We start from the raw sequence: 17,790 nt of genomic DNA on the forward strand, positions 1-17,790 counted from the left end.
ATATTAATGAGCTTTTTAAGGTAATATAAATCAGATTTATTAATGAAAATCTGTTTATTAAGTGCTGTTAGTAAAGGCCACGTCGATAGTGGAGGGGAGGTGTGAGCGGAAAACGTTACGGACAAAGCGGAGTTCAGTTTTTTCAATTTTCAGATTTCTTCCCAATACTCGATATTCGAACGTTGTGAGTGGGGACACTTTTGCTATGATTTCCCGCTACATCACATGCTCCTGGGTCCCACTGCTCATGTTTTTATTCTTTATCACTTCTTTTCGCCGTGTTAGATAGCTTGCGTTTTGTCTTGGCTACCTAACGTCTCTATTCCCCAATTGAAGGCTAAAACATTCCCTCTTTTTTTTTATGAAAAAACTACTCAACCTAACATGACATTCGGACAACTCAATGGGCATAAATTTAGGGCTAACATGTCCGTGCATACAGAGTTTTTTCACATGCTAACAGGGTAAATCTTGAGTCGAGGCTCAATGCGCGAAGACCCACTAGCATGTTGAAGTATGTGTCCACATATAGGTTAGCAACCAAGAAATACGTTAATGATTGGAATCGAACCTTGGGTGCAATTACACCTAACACATCCGATCATCAACGGAGCAACCTATCAGTGATTAAAACATTCTCATATCATCATCTACTCACTATTTCTATATTTTTAACTATAATAAGAGATGGATCACATTCTCAAGTACCCGAATGCGTTATAGTCGATTTGATTCTTAATATTTCATGAAATTCATGGGCGTTAGGTTCGAAATCTCTCACCAACACTTTGAGGCCACACCTCATGTAACATGTCAACGAGGTACCTTGATTCCTTATAAGAAAACTTCCGAAGATACGATGCACGAATTTGAAGGTTTACTCGGTCAAAGTGGGTCCAAATGAAACTTCCCTGTATTGGAGAGGTTGTCACCATATAAAAAAATGTTTGCCATTTCTCAAGCAACGACAAGTTGATGTGTAAATCAAATGAAGTCACTTTTGAGGTCATCATCAAAAGTGAACTCGTACCCTTTTTCAATTCAAAATTCGAGAGCGATTTTCCTGGCCGGCAACGATTATATGTCTTCCCACGTTGACGGCAGAGCCGGACTCCAAGGGGAGGCTAGATAGACAGTCGCTTAGGGTCTCTCATGGGGGAGGGGCCTCACTTTTTATTAAATTGTATAGCTTTTAGGTGTATATAGATAGTACAGTGTACTTGTCAATTGATATAAGAAAAAAATGGATTAGGGGGCTTCGCAATTAGTTTCAAATTGTAGAGTCTACAATTTGAATCCAATGGCTTAAGAGATGTGCCACATCACACTATATTTTTGTTTTTTCATTTTTAAAATTTGTATGTCTTTTTCTTCACCATTGAATATAAATTGTAGACTCTAAGGAATTGCGGAGTCCCTAAATCCGAAAAAAAAATCCTAATATATTGTTATTTAAGAAAACAAGTCCATTAACCTAAACACAAAATGACACGTCATCACATATATAAAAATTAAAAAGTGTAATTCATTAACCTATAACTTTGATTGCTGTAACAAATCAAATCTGAACCGTACAAGTGAGGCCCCTCCCCCATGAGTTATTTGGTTTCATTTGACGTAATAAATTTGTAAGTTTGAGTCGCTTAATTTATTGGATATTGGTGATAATTTATTTACATTCACTAATTATATTGCATTTTGAATTTATTAGATATGCTGGATTTCAAATTTATACAAAAAATTTATTTTAGAGAATGAGGGCCACAGTTTCTTTAACTTGTCTAGGGCCTTCAAAATGCTAGAGACGGCCCTGGTTGACGGCTAATCATACGATATTCATATACTTTAATTATCACATGATATGATCTTTAATTTGAAATTTTTGAATTTCTTACCATTGGAAAGAGCTTTATTTTCTACGGGTCAATCCTTTTCACCTTGTCAATTCCAACAATACTCCTCCCGTCTTATACTCTATGGCTTGCGGCCACAAACCAGGGACCACCCAAAAATTTGAAATTGCCAGCTTATGATGCTAATGACCTACCATTGAACATTCCATGACAATTTAACGAAACCAACAAAACAATTTTGCACCCATGAAGTTTAAAGCCAAATTATGACCTACCGGTTACAAAACTACAGAACAGAGCCTTGTTGCCCGGTAGAGTCCACCGGCTTTTATTCAGCTTGGTAATCAAAGCAGTAGATGTTGAAGACTTGAAAAGAGAGAATGGAAGAACAGAAGTCAGAGTCCATGCTGCCTGCCATGTTTGGTTATCTGGTTACATTTAAAAAGAAAGGAAGATTGAGGTAACATGGCAGCAGAAGGTGGACAGCGACAGATTAGTTTGCTAGTCATCAAAAGGGATTAAATTAAATTAATCCCGTTAAAAATCATTATAGTCTGGACTCTTCTGGACCCTACCAACTACCCAAGTAGGAGCAAATTGGCTTTTCTTTCAACTGGTCGTTTGTCATATCAGACAACTAAACAAATCATGCAAGTAGACTCATGTTCACTCTATGAGACCACAACAACGTTACCTCCTTGTATCCTGTTAATTTACTTCCATCTAATTCTTGTCAGGCCCATTTAGGGAGACTTGTTGTATTAAAGATGAGCCTGTGTTTATGTTCTTATCTATCCATCTAATTCTTGTCAGGCCCATTAGTCATTACCCACTTCAAGTTTCTATTTTCCTTTTTTTTAGGATGACCTAAAATAAGAGGACAAACATAGGGCCATAAAGAAATTCTCAAAATAATCAAACCAAACTGTTAACCGATCGAATAATCAAAATAACAGCCGATAACCAACAAAAGAGCACTGTGACAACTATCCAATCACCATCAATCATTACTTATATACAAACTCGAAAGATTTGGGGGACTTCTCCTGGTGAGTTGCACTTCGTTTTATGTACCCTCGCAATTTTTTTAGCCAATGAGTGAGGAAAACGACATCATTCCACGTGTTTTAGTTGGGTCTGGTGTCGAAAAACAAAGTTGTGCGTCACTTTGGACGGAGTATGAATAAGACAAAAGACGAGTGAGACAAATTTCTTTTGCCTTTTCTGTTGGGTCCATTGACGCTTCTTCTGTGGTGCATACATCTTTAGATGATTATTCACTGAAACCCGAAATCGCATCCCCACCCCAAATTTTGTCACATTCCTTTACAATAGGCAAGCATAACCAAGTTCCGCTTCCTCTATTTTATCACGAATCAGAGACCAAACGTAGTATCAAAGAAAATGTAACTAATATCAAACTTCTATTGGAGCATAGACCAATATTTCATATACTGTGGCATATATTGCAGTAAAGCTGTCGAGTTTTGTGTTGCAGGGGATGGCCTCTTTTGTGGTCAACCACCATGATTCCAGGAACAAGGCATCCTCCATGCTATCAATTTAGTGACAGTTGTGAATCTCCAACAATGTCCCAACTCCTAGTCTTATATATTCGTTTTGGAATCATGTCAGTGGGAGCGGGAGGTATACGGTCATCTTCCATAGATTTACAGAGCGGTTGTTCTTACCATGCAAATTGAACTTATCCATGCGAAGGACAACAACATACTACCTTTTTCATAAGATATTCCCTTCATAGTTATGAATGATAGGAGCAAATTGAAACCATCATGCAATAAAGAGGCCAGTGTTTCTATAAATATATGTCCTTGAGTAAATTCAAAATCATCACAACATGAACCATATTTTCCAAAATTAGGGTCACCAGATCTTCATGCTAAAACACGTGAATATTTTTTGCATGTGAACCCACAATAAAAATACAATTACACGACCAAGAAATTGTAGGGAATACATTGTCAGACTTCAACATGTAAAGTCAAATTGTTAGCAAAGCAAAGAGATACCAATTCGGGCAACATTCGTATCCGCAGTCTGAATCTCATCGAGTGCCTGCAAAATTAGGTGAGTTTTCTCGTGGCCCTGGCCGACACTACTCCCTTTTCAAGGTGGCTCGCATGCACCAGCGGCCATCGTAAACCCTAGCCATGGGTAAGAGAAGAGAACCAACGTGATTGAATCGAAGCTAAAAAAACCCACTTGAATAGCGATGTCTGGGATTTACTAATTTCCTTTCAGATATGCGAGGGCAGGGAGACAGGGACCCCTAATAACGCAAGGAAGAAAGGAAACGCTTACCCGATACGGGAATGGGGATAAAATGATTAACCTCCTTTTTGGAGAGCGGCGAATCCTTAGCGCTGAACTTACATATGTTTATTATAATTTTATGGCGAACCTTCTCTTTCCCCCTTCTTTTATCAACAGAACAGAAACTGTTATTTTTCGAGCTTAGAAGATGTTGGAACTGCTCCTGGCCTTCCGAACAATTCATCGGACCAGTGAAAACCGGGAACTTCCTAGCCAATTCAAGAGAAGATGTGAATGATACCCATTCCGAAGAGGCCGACCTTATATTAGGATTTAGAACCGCCTCAAGAAGAAAAAAGGAAACCAGGATTTAGGATCGGGAAGATTAGGGCTACTGCAACGTCCCTTCTTTGATTTTTAAAAGTAGTAAAACTTTCCCCGTAAGATTCGGACTACTGCGATCTGGAACATTCCTGTTTCTGATTTTTCAAAAGCAATAAAAGATTTCCTGTGATATTAGGACCACTCTTTAGGGTTTGCCTGTTTGGAGGGTGTTGGTTGGGAGGTGTTGGGTTGGGAGGTGTTTGATTATTGGAATTTTTATATATAACCTTATAGAGAGGTTTTGTCCCAACAGTCCCGAACGCCTAAAACGGTCAAGGGTTATGAGGTATTCGGAACGAACACCTCCCAACCCAACACCCCTTAACACCTCAAACGGGCAATGAAAAATTAAACACTTTTCCTTTTTTATTGCCAAAAACAGAGTAAATGACGCCCAATTAAAGTGAATTCAAACTCAACTATATTGATAAGCAAATTTCCAATTAATTAAACAAATAATTTTTTAGACTATGCAATGAAATGTGATGTTGGACGTGAGTTTTTTGTTTTTTTTTTTTTAAATACAGTTGAGAAACATACTTCTCATTGGAATCGAACTTTGAGAACACATACGTCTAACACTATAGATTGTCAATTACCAACCGAGCCGCCTCTACTCTTAATCACTACGAACACCCCAATCAATGTATCTATTTATCTCTCTCTTAAATCAAAATTTATTTTCCATCAGATTGTTCGGTAGGTAAATTTGCTGAAACTTATTGTAAACTATCAAATAGTTGAACCAAAAACACCTTTTGTTATAGATTATCTATTACATATCATTCACTTTAAAAAAATTCGTGTACATCTCCAAACTAAGGAAGAATTAAATAGGCCAAAAAAGAAGGAACACACAACAAATTAAAAATATTGTAAAATGAGAAATGGTGTTAATTAGTTAATACTTGGGATGGAATTTGTAAATATTCCTCAATATAACTAGAAAAAATGTTGTTTCTACATATATTACCTCTACAAAACATAATTACCACCTCTACAAAACATAATTACCCATTAATCGCTATCATCATCTTCATCAATATGGTAATTTTTGTTGAAATTAAAGATAAAAGAATGTGTATTTCTGCTGTCGATATATAATAATACCCGTAGTTTCTCTATTTTCCGCCATCGAAATGGTTAAATTCGCTACACTTGTGTCTCACCTCTCCTTTCTTCCCAGTCTTGACGTTCAAAACACTGACCTTCTCCATCGCGTGAGCAAAATCATGGAAAAACGCAGACTGATTCGCCGCGTACAAGTCCACGATTGGCTTAGTCCTCTTATCCACCGCCATCTCTTGGTCGGACGCCAACAAAGCCAATCCTCTCTGCAGATTCCGATAATACAAATTATCAAACTTTCCAGGTGTCATCACGTCATTGAATGCTGACATTTCGGGGTCTTTAGTGTAATTTTCACATAGTTTCCTCAACCCTTGAGCGTACTTAGGGTTCATCGCAGGGTCATACTCGGAAGTTTTGCTAAAATTGAAAATTCTCTTAGCGAATGATTCACAGTGAGAAAATCCCACCGTGTGTGCGCCGACGAGAGCCACCAGTTCTTTTATCGTCAAACCTTTAGCTTCGAAGATAGAGATGATTTTCGTTAATGGCATATCTTCTTTCGCGATATTTCCTTCCACGCGAGATGCGTTTGACACGAGTCCATCTTTACGGCCTAATCGGACTTTGTAGTAGGGCCCACCGGTAGTAACAACAAGGTTACGTGCAGCGGTGGCAAGTATGTCAGAGCAAGAGACGATACCGGGGCATTGGAGCTCAAGCGCGGTCTTGGCATGTGTAATGATATCAAAACCGTCGCCAGCTAAGGAGAGATTGATTTCGGCATCACGTTCAGCTTTGTTGAAGGCAGTTGAGGAAACGAGTGTAGAGGCGTCACAACCGTCCACCACACAATCGTGGAAGAAGAGGCGGATGGTGGCGGCAGCGGTGCTGGGGCTGGCCATTTGTTTCTCGACGGAGATTCGTTGCATGATATCGTGGAATTGTGGACATGTCTTGTTATAGTAATCGAGGGTGAGTTTGGAGTGTGAGAATGGGAGGAAGTTAAGGAGGAGGAAGAAGAGGAGGAGAGGATACAATGATTCTACCATTGTTTGCACAAGAAGAATCGCAGAGAAAATGTGAAGAAAAATTTATGTTGTTTGTGTGAATGTCGGTTTGTAGGGGATGATGGGCTATGGTTAGCCATGGAAGACATAGCGAGAAAATTGGAGAATGTTGTGATGGAGAGGGTTTGCAGGAGGAAGACGGTTGACTTTGACAAAAATGGTTGGGGGATTTCTAAGGAAGTGCAAGAAAAAAAATATTTAATGAGGCCTTTGGCCCATTGAAGGACCTACCAATATTTGGGCGGCTTCTTTAACCAAATGGGCCATTACAAGTCAATCAGACAATCACGATATCTTACAGTGGGCTTGACCACCATCTAACTTATTTGGGCCTTCTAATCTAATATACACACCCGTCAGTGGACACTGGACAGACGAAACCCGACTACGTGTCACTAACTCCCGCAACAAATCCAGGCCAACTCATATCTGATATTTGCCCTCTCCATCTCTCTCTCTGTTACTTTACCTTCGCCATTGACGAACACGAGGTGATGTGGGACGAGTGTGAGGACCATCATCCTGAGCAAGAGCAAGACTCAGACTCCTACCTAGACTTCGATTTTCTTTCTCTGCTTTCCAAACCCAAGGTTTGTTTTGGGCGTTCTCCTTCTCTGATATCTATCTGAAAAAGTTGTGGTTTTAGGGTTTCGATGGGAATGCTAATTGCGAGTGGTTCCGGTAATGCAGGATTATTATAAGATACTGGAAGTGGATTATGATGCTTCTGAAGACGCCATTCGATCCAATTATATACGCCTAGCCCTGGTTTGTGTTCCGTTTCGATCGATTACATGTTGTGTTTCGAACTTTATTTTATTTTAGTTTTATATAGAGTTTGGGCTTCTTTTTTTTCGACGGACTGAGATGCTTTGTACAGAAATGGCATCCGGATAAGCAAAAAGATCATGACGGGGCGACTTCTAGATTCCAAGAGATAAGTGAGGCTTACCAGGGTCAGTTATTGCTGTTTTTGTCTTCAATTTTTCATTCATTTACTATTTTTGCGGTTATTAGATTCTTTTAATAAAGGGATACAAATTCGTTCAGAACTTGAATTTGAGTAGACAAGATAGATGTGTATGTTGTGGAGGTGTTCTTGATTCTACTGTTTTGTATTGTAGAGATTGAATTTTTGTGAGTTGCTGCGCATTTATTGACAGGCTAGGTCATATTGAACTTCACTTGTGGATGGTTATATTTTTTCTCTCGATGAATTAGATTATGAATCTATGATGAGTATTGTTGTTGCCTTTTTAATCCTAGAATTTAGGCTGAGATTGCATTCTGCAATAATTTCATCTTGACAAAAATTTGTTTGAAAATGGCACTTTAAAAAGCTTGCTTATTAAAGCTGTGTTGGTGCATACGTGTGATATGATGAAGGTGTTCGAGCTCGAGCCTCTCTACATTAGCTTCCCTCTTCAGACATTTTTCGAAATGTTGAAAATAGATTTACGTGCTACTTCTACTCTATAAATGCCTTAGTGAATTGAATGTAAGAGAATATGTGTTGTACTTTTGTTGTCTACTTGTCTATCTTAGTACATAAATTTTAATGATTCGGGGTAAAATGGGGGAGTGTTTGGAACCGCTTGGGAGAGTATTCTTGATGTCTTTCATTTTATGATATCTTTTTCCTGTGATATTATTGGGGTAAATGGATGTAGCTTGAAAGATCTTGTAATTAGCATGAGCTGCTTCCTTCTGATTAGCCTTTGGAAGAGGAGTGCAGATGACAGATCCTATTCCCCAAAGGCCAGCATTTAATTTTTTTTGCACAATTTCATAGTTATCTGAATTTATTGGAAAAAACTTAGTTATAGCTTCAATGGAGGACTCTTTTTTATCATTGGATTTCTGTGACCCCTTTAGGCAAGTGTTAACAAAAAGGTTTATGTAGTCTTCCCCTTCTAACAGTTCTGTGTCCGTGCGTGTCAATGTATCTTGGTCCATTTTATCAATGCATTCCCTCCTAGAAAAATGTTGTCTGGTGTATTTTGTCAATTGTCAGTTCCTGATGGGGCACACTAAGCTTGCAGAGTCTGATTATTAGGAGTACTTGCATAACAAGCATTGGCATACTAGAATATTAGATAGACATTATGTTCTGGTACCTAGAAGTTCTACTTATGTGTATGCACAATTATATAACCACAAGACACATAAAAGCTAATAAAGTAAAGGCTGGTGATTTAGTTCTGGTTTGGACACAACCTTTCAACTTTGTTTAAACATCCAAACACTGTTGTGGTTTTCAATGGACTTACTATCAAATTGATATTGTCTTGATTTTTGAGGCTTTATGTGCATTGAGATCTGGTGAATGCTAAGGAAAGTGAGGTATGTGTTTAGCCAACGGTAACTCACTTCTGCACTCAGGATCAGCTGTTTTCCTTTTCTTAATTATGCAATAGTTTTCTTGTTTTATTGTGCTTCTTTTGAGTTTTTGTGATAGACCATCCCTTTTCTGGTATAAGGACTGAAAGTATCAAATGGCATATTATAATTAAGCTTTTGCTAAACCTTTTCCACTCTGTCGGAGCATTATAAAGAGCAATTATTCGATGCTTGATCTTTTTTCTGCAATATGCAGTTATTTGTTCCTGCCAAATACTTTATAAGATCTGATTTAGATTTTAGATCAGCTAACCATGTAACCTGTAACATTATAAAATGATAAACTGAGCTTATGGTTTGTTGTCTGGTTAAAACACCCCTTCAGAACTAATGTATGTTGAAGGTTTTATGACTACGAGCACATTAAACTGAGCAAACAGAACATGGGTAGTAAGAAGTGAACTATTTGTTATTCGGTTCTTCTTTTGCATCCCATTGGTGCTCATTATCGATAAATATGTTAAAAAAAAGTGTTATTGGGTTCAGATGTGTATCTGTCTCTCGTTCTGTCTTGCTACTTTGAAACCAAAGTGAATGTCTTTATGAATGAGATAAAGTTTCTTTCTGTCATTCAAATGGGTGAAATTTAATATCCTTAGATAGAAATATAGAATAGCACTTAGAGATTTTTTTGTTTCCACAGTTTTTTTCGTTTTCTAGGTCTAGATGTATGATAAAATGTTAGTGTATGTAAATCTACGAAGGAATCCTCTTTGTTGCTCCAGTTATGTCTCAGTTTTCATTTAAGTTGTTTGATGTTGAGGAGATGGAATATCATTGGTTGTCCTCGTTCAGGTTGTGTGACGCCATGGAATCCTCATTTTGCTTGTTGTAGGCATGCATTTTAGGCCTTTGGATGGGTTGACAGCAATTAATGGCAGTTGATGCAAATACGCAGTTACTGTTAAACAACTAAAATGAAACGAGGGAAATATTGAATAGAAATAGTATCTGTCCCAAATGTGTTGCAATCTAACTAATGGATCTTTTGATTCGATGGAACAGTTTTGAGTGATCCTGTCAAGAGGAGAGAATATGACAAGAAAGGGATGATGTATGTCTATGATTACAACATAAATGTAAGTATTGCTTCCACTTTTGTTCTAATTATATGCCTCTATATGGTTCTTCTTTTGGCACCATTCACCATCAACTCTATGTTGTTTTGGTTGCAGGAGTATCTCAACCGATACAAGGGTCTTATACTTACATGCAATGGCCTTGGGATAAAAAATTCTGTTTGGTAATGCTGAAACAGGACGTGCTACATGAATCAATCCTGGTTATGCTTCATGCTGCATGACATGACATCGACATTGCTGATAGGTTGTGCAGCATTGTTGTTGATGATTGGCCAGAAGTTGGGTTGGTGTAGACTTTACTGTATTGTAATACTTGTCTATAAATAAAATCCTAACATCACTTTGTAACATGTTATATGTCTCATGGGGGGTTCTCGTGTTTATTTTCTTTCCTTCCATCTTTAGTTTTCAAGTAATGTGTGGTGGCCTGCTTTTGTATGATCATTGCCGAGTGATTACCGTCGACAGGGCTATATGACCAACTGCTTGAATCAGTTGGTAGAACTTTAAATGACGGTATTCATGGTGGTAGACAGTGTCTTATGGGTATTATGTTACTGTGAGTAAAATTATATAAAGCAGAGGCCATTTAACTGATGTTGGCATACCCAGCTTATGCTGTGCACCAAAATTTCCTGTGATGCAAAGCACTTTATCAGAGTATAGTGGTTTTTTTTTTTTTTTTTTGGGGGTAATTAAAGAACCACCTAGCACCATGCAGACTGAGCTGAGGCTCGTTTGGATGTTCCCAACGGAATTAGGATTCCACTAAAAAATATTTTCTTATTTCAGATGGTTGGTGTGAGTGCACAAAAGAAATAGCTTTGCTTGTTGGTTTGAATTTTCGACTTCAGTTGTCATACTCCATAAGCTGTTACACGGTTTGCTTTTACACTAAATTGACGTCAATGTCATTGTTGCTCCAGTATGAGCCAACATTATTAACAAATAATAAAGAATGCAAAATCCATCGAGATACACATAAGGTAGACCTCATTGTGCTTTTCCTATGAAACTGATTATTATATGAATCTTGATTTGGCAATGAGCTTCATGAAAGTAGCCGAAAATCTGCAACAAACAGAATAGCTAGGGCGTACATGTAAAGACGAGTAGTTACGTTTACGGATAATGATGGATAACCCGAACTGTCTTCCCCCAACCATCGCGAACCATCATTATTGAATCCGAGCTGTCCTCTCTCCAACCTTCGCGAACAATTCAATATAATGAACCCAAACGGTACTCTCTCCAACCGTTGCAGACCATCATTTGATTTAAATTTCTTTCTGTCCTTAAGTTTCATACCATATAAGTCTATATACCTTCCCCAAGTTACTGTTCATGGGTGGTGAGAGTGTACCTCTAACCCCTATCATCTTCTACCTAACATCAAATCCAAATAAGGGCAAGAGACTCCAAATAAGGGCAAGAGACTAAGGAGATCATAAAAAATAAGTATTCACCATAGCAAAATACGTCCCATGCCATAAAAGCTGATCAAAGGTGCATTGGCACTATGCCCGTTCAAGACCCGGCTATTATCTTTAGTACTTCTGCAAGTCAACTTCTTTCTTGTGGTGAGGATTCAACATGCTGCTGCCTCTCGAACATATCCAACTTCATTTAGAAGAAAATGTTATATGTTTCCTAATTTCGTGCGAGCAATTCATCAAGTAATTCAAACACAGGCAACAACTTTCTTTCTCTGCAGATCAATTCAACTAAATGCATCCATGTATCAGGACAAGGCTTGAAACCCATCTCTACTAGTCCAAGCAATGCCATGGCAGCATCTTCTGCCATTCCAGCTTTACAAAACAGAACTAACATCTCATTTGAAGTTGCAAAATGTGGCAAAAACCCTCTGCCCAGCATTAAACTTAACAGTTCAGTAGCCTTTTCCAGTTCACCTCTCTGGCACAAGCAATTCAGCACAATCCTGTAACTTGCTTTGTTCAGATAAACACCCTCGAAAGGTAGTTTCTCAATCATCAGAAGAGCCTCTTCAAACCTACCTTCTCTGGACAATCCCCCAAGTAAAACATTGAAAGTTACAACATCAGCTTTGCATTCACTTTCTTTCATCTCTTTAAGTAAGTCCAATGCTTCGTCAATTCTTCCAGCTCTACAGGCACAGTCAATCAATGTTGTATATCCAACTGTATCAGGTTTCAGACCAAAACTTTTCATCTCTTCGAAAACTGCCTCAGCCTCCTGCAACCTTCCTTCCTTAGAAAATCCATTCATCATAGCTGAATAATTGAACATATTGGGATTGCATCCACTTTTCCTCATAAACACAATTATTTTCCTCGCCCCATCAACATTCCCTCCACGGCAAAAGCCATTGATCAGAACATTATAGGTTAGGGCATCAGGCAAGATATTATCCTTTGAGACCATGTTCTCAAACAGCTCCATTGCCTCTTTAAGCCTTCCGTTCTTGCAAAGACCGCCAAGAAGAGTTGAGTAGGTGATTACATTAGGATAAGAAATACTGGAATTTCTCATCTCCTCCACAACCCCAAAGGCAGACTCAAGATTCCCATTTTTGCAATGATGCTTAACTAAAATGTTAAAAATGCACGTATTGGGAACCAAATTGAGACACTTCTTGCAATGCAATATAATATCACAGACAAAATCAATATGGTCTGATTCAACCAGTAGATTGAGGCAAGTGCTGATGGCGTTAAGAGAGGGTTTTTCACGAACAATTGGTTGAATCAAATAGAACATTTCAATCACTCTCTCATGTGAGGAACTCTTAGAGAAATGTTTCATCAAATTAAGAAATATTCCCTCATGGAACTTGCAAGTTTCAAACCTCATTTGGCGAAGAACCGCATCAACAGCCTTAAACTTCTTGGACTTAGCCAGCTTTTGAAGTATAGTTGCATAGGTAGCAGTGTTATGATTAAAACCCTTCTGCTCTGAGACCTTGTTAAAAATTTCCAAGGCACCTTGCGGATCTCTCTCACATTTGATCATGTTGATAGCAGTCTCGTGAGAGATAAATTTCTGTTTCCTCTGACCTTCTAAATGGATAATTGAGGTCTCTTGTGGCGGGTCTGATTTTTTTGGAGCTGGTTTCAGATACTGTAAAGGGGAAATCCATGGCGTCGAAGAGGAGAACTGACGAAACCTATAACTACAAACTCTTGCTGAATTCATGAAAATGACTGCCCTATATCTCATCACCTAAAATGACTGCCCTTATAGAAGCAACAACTACATCGACGCCATTAATGATGTGGTAAAACCTATACTCTTGGTTTGTAAACCTGATTACAGAATCAAATTCAACTACAGCACCCAAAAATCAATGCACTTCTGATCGACTCCACTAATCAATGAAAATGCTTCGTCAAATTAAAACAACAGATGATCAAAAAATAACGCACTTACTTTGGTAGATGAATGAATTGGAATGAATTTGCCCGTTAAAGATCTTCTTCCTCCATTGTTTACTCTAGAAAGCTTGGATAGTGCCCTAGAGGGTGGTTCCCTGGTACTGTAGACTGTAGTAGCCGTGAAAGAAATTAGTGGACTGATCCTGGTAATGGGCTGCGGTTTTGATTTTCGTCTGTCGGCCCAGTTTAGTCAGAACGGATGGATTTTTTGTCTGTCGGCCCAATTTAGTCAGAACGACTCACTCCCTGTCTATTTCCAGAAGGCCCAATAGAAAACCCATAAATAACATGGCCCATATCTCCAGGCCTACCCAAAGTCTTCTGGCCTTCTAGGAGGTCCTGGGCCCAATTTATTTCAGAAAACAAGCTTGCTTTGCTCTGTTTCGTATCTCCGTAGGAAACTAAGCACTGGAGTATTACTTGAAGATGAAGGGGGTATTACCAATTTGGCAATTTACCACAGGTAATTGGCGGAGTTTGAAGCTAATGATGAGAGGCAGGCGGCTGCAGATAATACTATCGCGGCTTACCAGGCCTGCTCACGTTAGGGTTTTTATATAACTTTCAACAATTGTTGCATCCGTGTAAATCATTTTATTATTATTGTCGTTATAATTACAATTGACATTAACGTACAAGCCAAATTTAAATTTTCAAAGCATTAAAAATTCTCTCTTAATCTATGCACTTGCTGTGCCAAGTTTTACCTTGGTTGGCATTCATCAAGTTAACGAGGCAACAACCAGTTCTCATGAAAATCGCAGGCACAACCACAAGGGATGAGAATCATGATATGATAATAGTGTATCAGAACGGAGAAGCAAATATGCACAACCACAATGGTACGACTTACAAGCTACACCCAGACTCCAAAAAAAGTGTGAAAATAAATACATAAAAGAGTCATATTTTGGGATAAAGTTTTCAATTTCTACATGCTGCCTCCACGAGATAGAGAGAACCATATGGATACACCTGAACAGTTGTTGCCTGCCATCAAAGTAAACCCTACTTGATTCTCGTCCTAAACTGAAGCAGTCAGTCCCTCGTGCTGTTTTTAAGCCACTCCAGGTACTGGATATTGCCTCCAGTGATCGGCAAAGCTATTACTTCAGGTACCCTGAGAAAATACAACAAAGGGAAAGAATTAAAGAAATAAATGACCAGCTAAACATCATCAAGCATTTCAGCATGCTATTTCCAACTACCCAACGTATTTATGGCACAGTATAGGGGCATTCTAATAACATGTAACTTCCTGCTGGCTAGGATGACTATAGTAAAAAACATTGGAACCATCTAGATGGTCTACTCGCTCACCACGCGTTATCAAGCCTACTCTATTGTGTAGTTTCCTTCGAACCTCTGACCAGCAACAAACAATTTTCAAAAGACGATGGAAAGCTTAAGGCTTACTCGTATTCATGATTTCCCTTGACATGCTCAGTTAAAGCTTCCAAAAGGGATTGCCTTGTCTTGATTATGAGCAGTTCCTCAGAATCTGTCTGGATCTGGAACCAATAGAAATGGGGCACCACACAGTAAGTATTGACTAAATGACTGGCATAAGAATGTTATATTTTGCAACACAATTTAAGATGCACAATAGATCATGACAATATATGGAAAAGATAAGTAGAGGCCTAAAAATGCATATACATCGTTCTCCCTCAATAAAGATTGTTGATTGAGTTGGCAATAATATTCATACCTCTCCCTTCCACTCATACACGGATTCAATACCTGCATTAGGCATGCTTCGTCAGGGGAAAGCATGAAAGTAATAATTGGATGCCAACTTATATGATACTGCTAAATCATGATGCGACTATCATAAATATGACCGCTTGTGTGCACACATACATGTCTGTCTGTGACAAAAGATATAGTGCCCTTTTACTAGGTTTACCATGTGTCGCAAATGATTTGTTAAAACCACACTTCTTGGAAGGAAGCGTCGTCTGGGGACATGCAAGAAGTTTGTGGCAACCAACTTCACATTGTTAGAACTTTCTCAATCACGTCCTCTTGAGAAATTAGCACCAGCAACGTGGGAGAAAAAAAAAGAGTCCTTTTTTATTTCAGTATTTCAAAGAGGACAAACAAACAAAACTGTCAAATCCATGTTATAAACCAGTTAATATCTGAATCTGCCTTCTACTAAAACACAAATGGAGGTTTGAGAAAAATGCAATGCAATGTTGGTTTGTGATTTCAAAGTTCAACCAAAAGAAGAACATGCCTGGCACTCGATTTACGCATGCTGCAAGTTTCTCCTTAACTATACTTTCAGCCAACTTCTTTCCTGCAAAAATATAATGGATTGATGGGGAATGAAAATAGAGTGTTTTAAACATCAGTTTTCAATAGGGAAGTCCACTTTATATTCCTGAAATAGTGACACAAGCATACAATTGAATATAAAATTTAAGCTAAAAGCTGACTACAACATATGCGTTGTTATACCTTAATAAATACCAAACAGATAGCATATTAGAAATTTAGAACATCCAAAATATATTTGTATCAAAGTATTTATAGCAAAATAACCAAAAAGATTTTTGAATATCCCTATAAAAGGGGGAGGAGGAATGAATATAGAAGACATGGATTGCTACACCATAAAAAATAAAATCACAAAAGCATCATTATAGTCCATTTTTACAAGCATTCTAGTAACCATCCAGCGATTCTGCCGATTCACATGAAATGAATTCAATTAGTTCCACCTTAAACTAATTTAACATATTCACAAGTGAGACAAATCATGTGACTTCATACCTATTTACTTTTAGGAGTCCAAAAAATCCTGGGAAGCAAGCTTCCCGGCTGATTTCATTTTTTCCCTTCATTTGTTAAGAAGAGCCCAAAAATGTTTACAGAGCCAGGCCTCCCAAACTACTTAATCAAAACATGAGACTTATTTGTGACAACCATAATATAAACAAGATGATTATGTATCTTGCACAATTTCTTTAGTAACACAAGTGAATTATCTATCTGTGAATTCAACAAAAGAAAATCATTAATAAATCCACACAAAGGTTAATCAGCAGAAAAAAGTCATTGGAAGCATCCATTAAACTTATGCAAACTTGATTCCGATCCAAAATTTGATAATCAAAATTTTGTGCAGACTAAAGAGACGGTACGCACAGTCCTTAAGCAAAGAAAATCATATGGAAAACAAGGAAGAACCTGCTTCTTTGTTAGGAACAGTGACGTAAACAACGATGCTCGGTACAGTGTTGCTACTCGCTTCCATTCTGATGGTATTAAATCTCTTCTCAGATGCTCGGCTTCCGAACTTCGATCTACACCAACAACAACAACGAAAAAATCAAAATTATGAGCGAAATTAACGCAAATGAAAAATCCGAATGATCGGTAATCAGATAGGTAAGCTTCGATTACCGTAAGAGAGGGACGAAGGGGAGAGACTGTGCACAACCCGTTTTGAAGGCAGAGTACGAAATGGAAGAACAGAGATTGGAGAAGCCCAAGCTCAACACGCAGAACGCACCGACCAGGGGCAAACGGCGTCGTAACACAGAGGATGGAATGATTGACGTAGCTTTAGAACAGAGAGTGGTAGCCATTTATATTCGATACTCGATCCTTCTCACTCTGGAAGAAGCAAAGCTAAAGGCTCTTCCACGCTCCAGAAGCTGCAAATACATGGGCTTTAAGAAACGAATTTTTTAAAGCCCAACCCATGACGAGCCTTGATTATTGGCTTACTGTTACGGCCCATAAAGAACCCAAACCTAAACATCCGAGGTCCAACAAAGCTTGATCATTTATATGGGCCTTTGGATCCATTACAAAACAATTATCTATAATAAAACCACTAACATGAAATTCTTCGTTGATGCTGGAGACAAACACTAAAGGACGAGCTAATTATATATAATATGCACTAGGCCACGGGAAAAATAAATAAATTATGTGAACTAGAGAGAGTAGAATAGTATATGTATAGTCAATTAGTCATGGACAAGTGCTTGGGGTGACCAAGTAGTATGGCCTTAAATTCTGCTAATCCAAGTTTGTTTTATGATATTATCAACATTATGAGACTCACCCAAATGCATGGTAAGAGTGAAACAATTTAAATATTTAAACATTTACGTTAAGTTAAATACAAATTCCCGTTTAATTAGGATAATGAATAAGCAAAACTCCAAACATTGAATCAACTTATCCCGTTGTCATGTATGAAATTTCTGTGCATACAAGTCTA

General features: G+C 38.2%; 4 protein-coding genes across 4 annotated transcripts; 1 reads left to right on the forward strand and 3 right to left on the reverse strand.

The window, feature by feature from the left end:
* Positions 1-5,546: 5,546 nt before the first annotated feature.
* Positions 5,547-6,818, reverse strand: LOC120009562 (peroxidase 6-like). The gene has a single exon (XM_038860200.1). The coding sequence runs from the start codon at positions 6,629-6,631 to the stop codon at positions 5,633-5,635; it is 999 nt and encodes a 332-aa protein (XP_038716128.1). The 5' UTR covers positions 6,632-6,818; the 3' UTR covers positions 5,547-5,632.
* Positions 6,819-7,043: 225 nt separating this feature from the next.
* Positions 7,044-10,724, forward strand: LOC120009563 (chaperone protein DnaJ-like). Its single transcript, XM_038860201.1, has 5 exons — positions 7,044-7,239; positions 7,340-7,417; positions 7,530-7,605; positions 10,055-10,128; positions 10,225-10,724. The coding sequence occupies exons 1-5, from the start codon at positions 7,144-7,146 to the stop codon at positions 10,294-10,296; spliced, it is 396 nt and encodes a 131-aa protein (XP_038716129.1). The 5' UTR covers positions 7,044-7,143; the 3' UTR covers positions 10,297-10,724.
* A 383-nt stretch (positions 10,725-11,107) lies between these two features.
* LOC120009561 (pentatricopeptide repeat-containing protein At5g18475) lies at positions 11,108-13,628 on the reverse strand. The gene has a single exon (XM_038860199.1). It carries the CDS (start codon positions 13,330-13,332, stop codon positions 11,782-11,784), a length of 1,551 nt encoding a protein of 516 aa, XP_038716127.1. The 5' UTR covers positions 13,333-13,628; the 3' UTR covers positions 11,108-11,781.
* Positions 13,629-14,307: 679 nt separating this feature from the next.
* Positions 14,308-17,175, reverse strand: LOC120008633 (protein CutA, chloroplastic). Its single transcript, XM_038859016.1, has 6 exons — positions 16,962-17,175; positions 16,746-16,861; positions 15,790-15,852; positions 15,259-15,290; positions 14,964-15,058; positions 14,308-14,667 (listed from the first exon to the last, which is right to left on the reverse strand). Exons 1-6 carry the CDS (start codon positions 17,144-17,146, stop codon positions 14,586-14,588), a joined length of 573 nt encoding a protein of 190 aa, XP_038714944.1. The 5' UTR covers positions 17,147-17,175; the 3' UTR covers positions 14,308-14,585.
* Positions 17,176-17,790: the final 615 nt, after the last annotated feature.

This window comes from Tripterygium wilfordii, chromosome 11 (genome assembly GCF_013401445.1).
Source record: "Tripterygium wilfordii isolate XIE 37 chromosome 11, ASM1340144v1, whole genome shotgun sequence".
Classification (NCBI taxonomy): Eukaryota; Viridiplantae; Streptophyta; class Magnoliopsida; order Celastrales; family Celastraceae; genus Tripterygium; species Tripterygium wilfordii.

Bases quoted from the DNA above. Each gene is read 5' to 3' on its own strand.
- LOC120009561 (XM_038860199.1), bottom strand. From the start codon at position 13,332: ATGAGATATAGGGCAGTCATTTTCATGAATTCAGCAAGAGTTTGTAGT.
- LOC120009563 (XM_038860201.1), top strand. From the start codon at position 7,144: ATGTGGGACGAGTGTGAGGACCATCATCCTGAGCAAGAGCAAGACTCA. The intron at 7,240-7,339 runs GTTTGTTTTGGG...CCGGTAATGCAG, and splicing joins CTCTGCTTTCCAAACCCAAG to GATTATTATAAGATACTGGA. The intron at 10,129-10,224 runs GTAAGTATTGCT...TTTTGGTTGCAG, and splicing joins TCTATGATTACAACATAAAT to GAGTATCTCAACCGATACAA.
- LOC120009562 (XM_038860200.1), bottom strand. From the start codon at position 6,631: ATGGTAGAATCATTGTATCCTCTCCTCCTCTTCTTCCTCCTCCTTAAC.
- LOC120008633 (XM_038859016.1), bottom strand. From the start codon at position 17,146: ATGGCTACCACTCTCTGTTCTAAAGCTACGTCAATCATTCCATCCTCT. The intron at 15,853-16,745 runs GTTCTTCCTTGT...ATATTTTTGCAG, and splicing joins TGTTCCTAACAAAGAAGCAG to GAAAGAAGTTGGCTGAAAGT. The intron at 15,059-15,258 runs GTATGAATATTA...TATTGGTTCCAG, and splicing joins TGTATGAGTGGAAGGGAGAG to ATCCAGACAGATTCTGAGGA.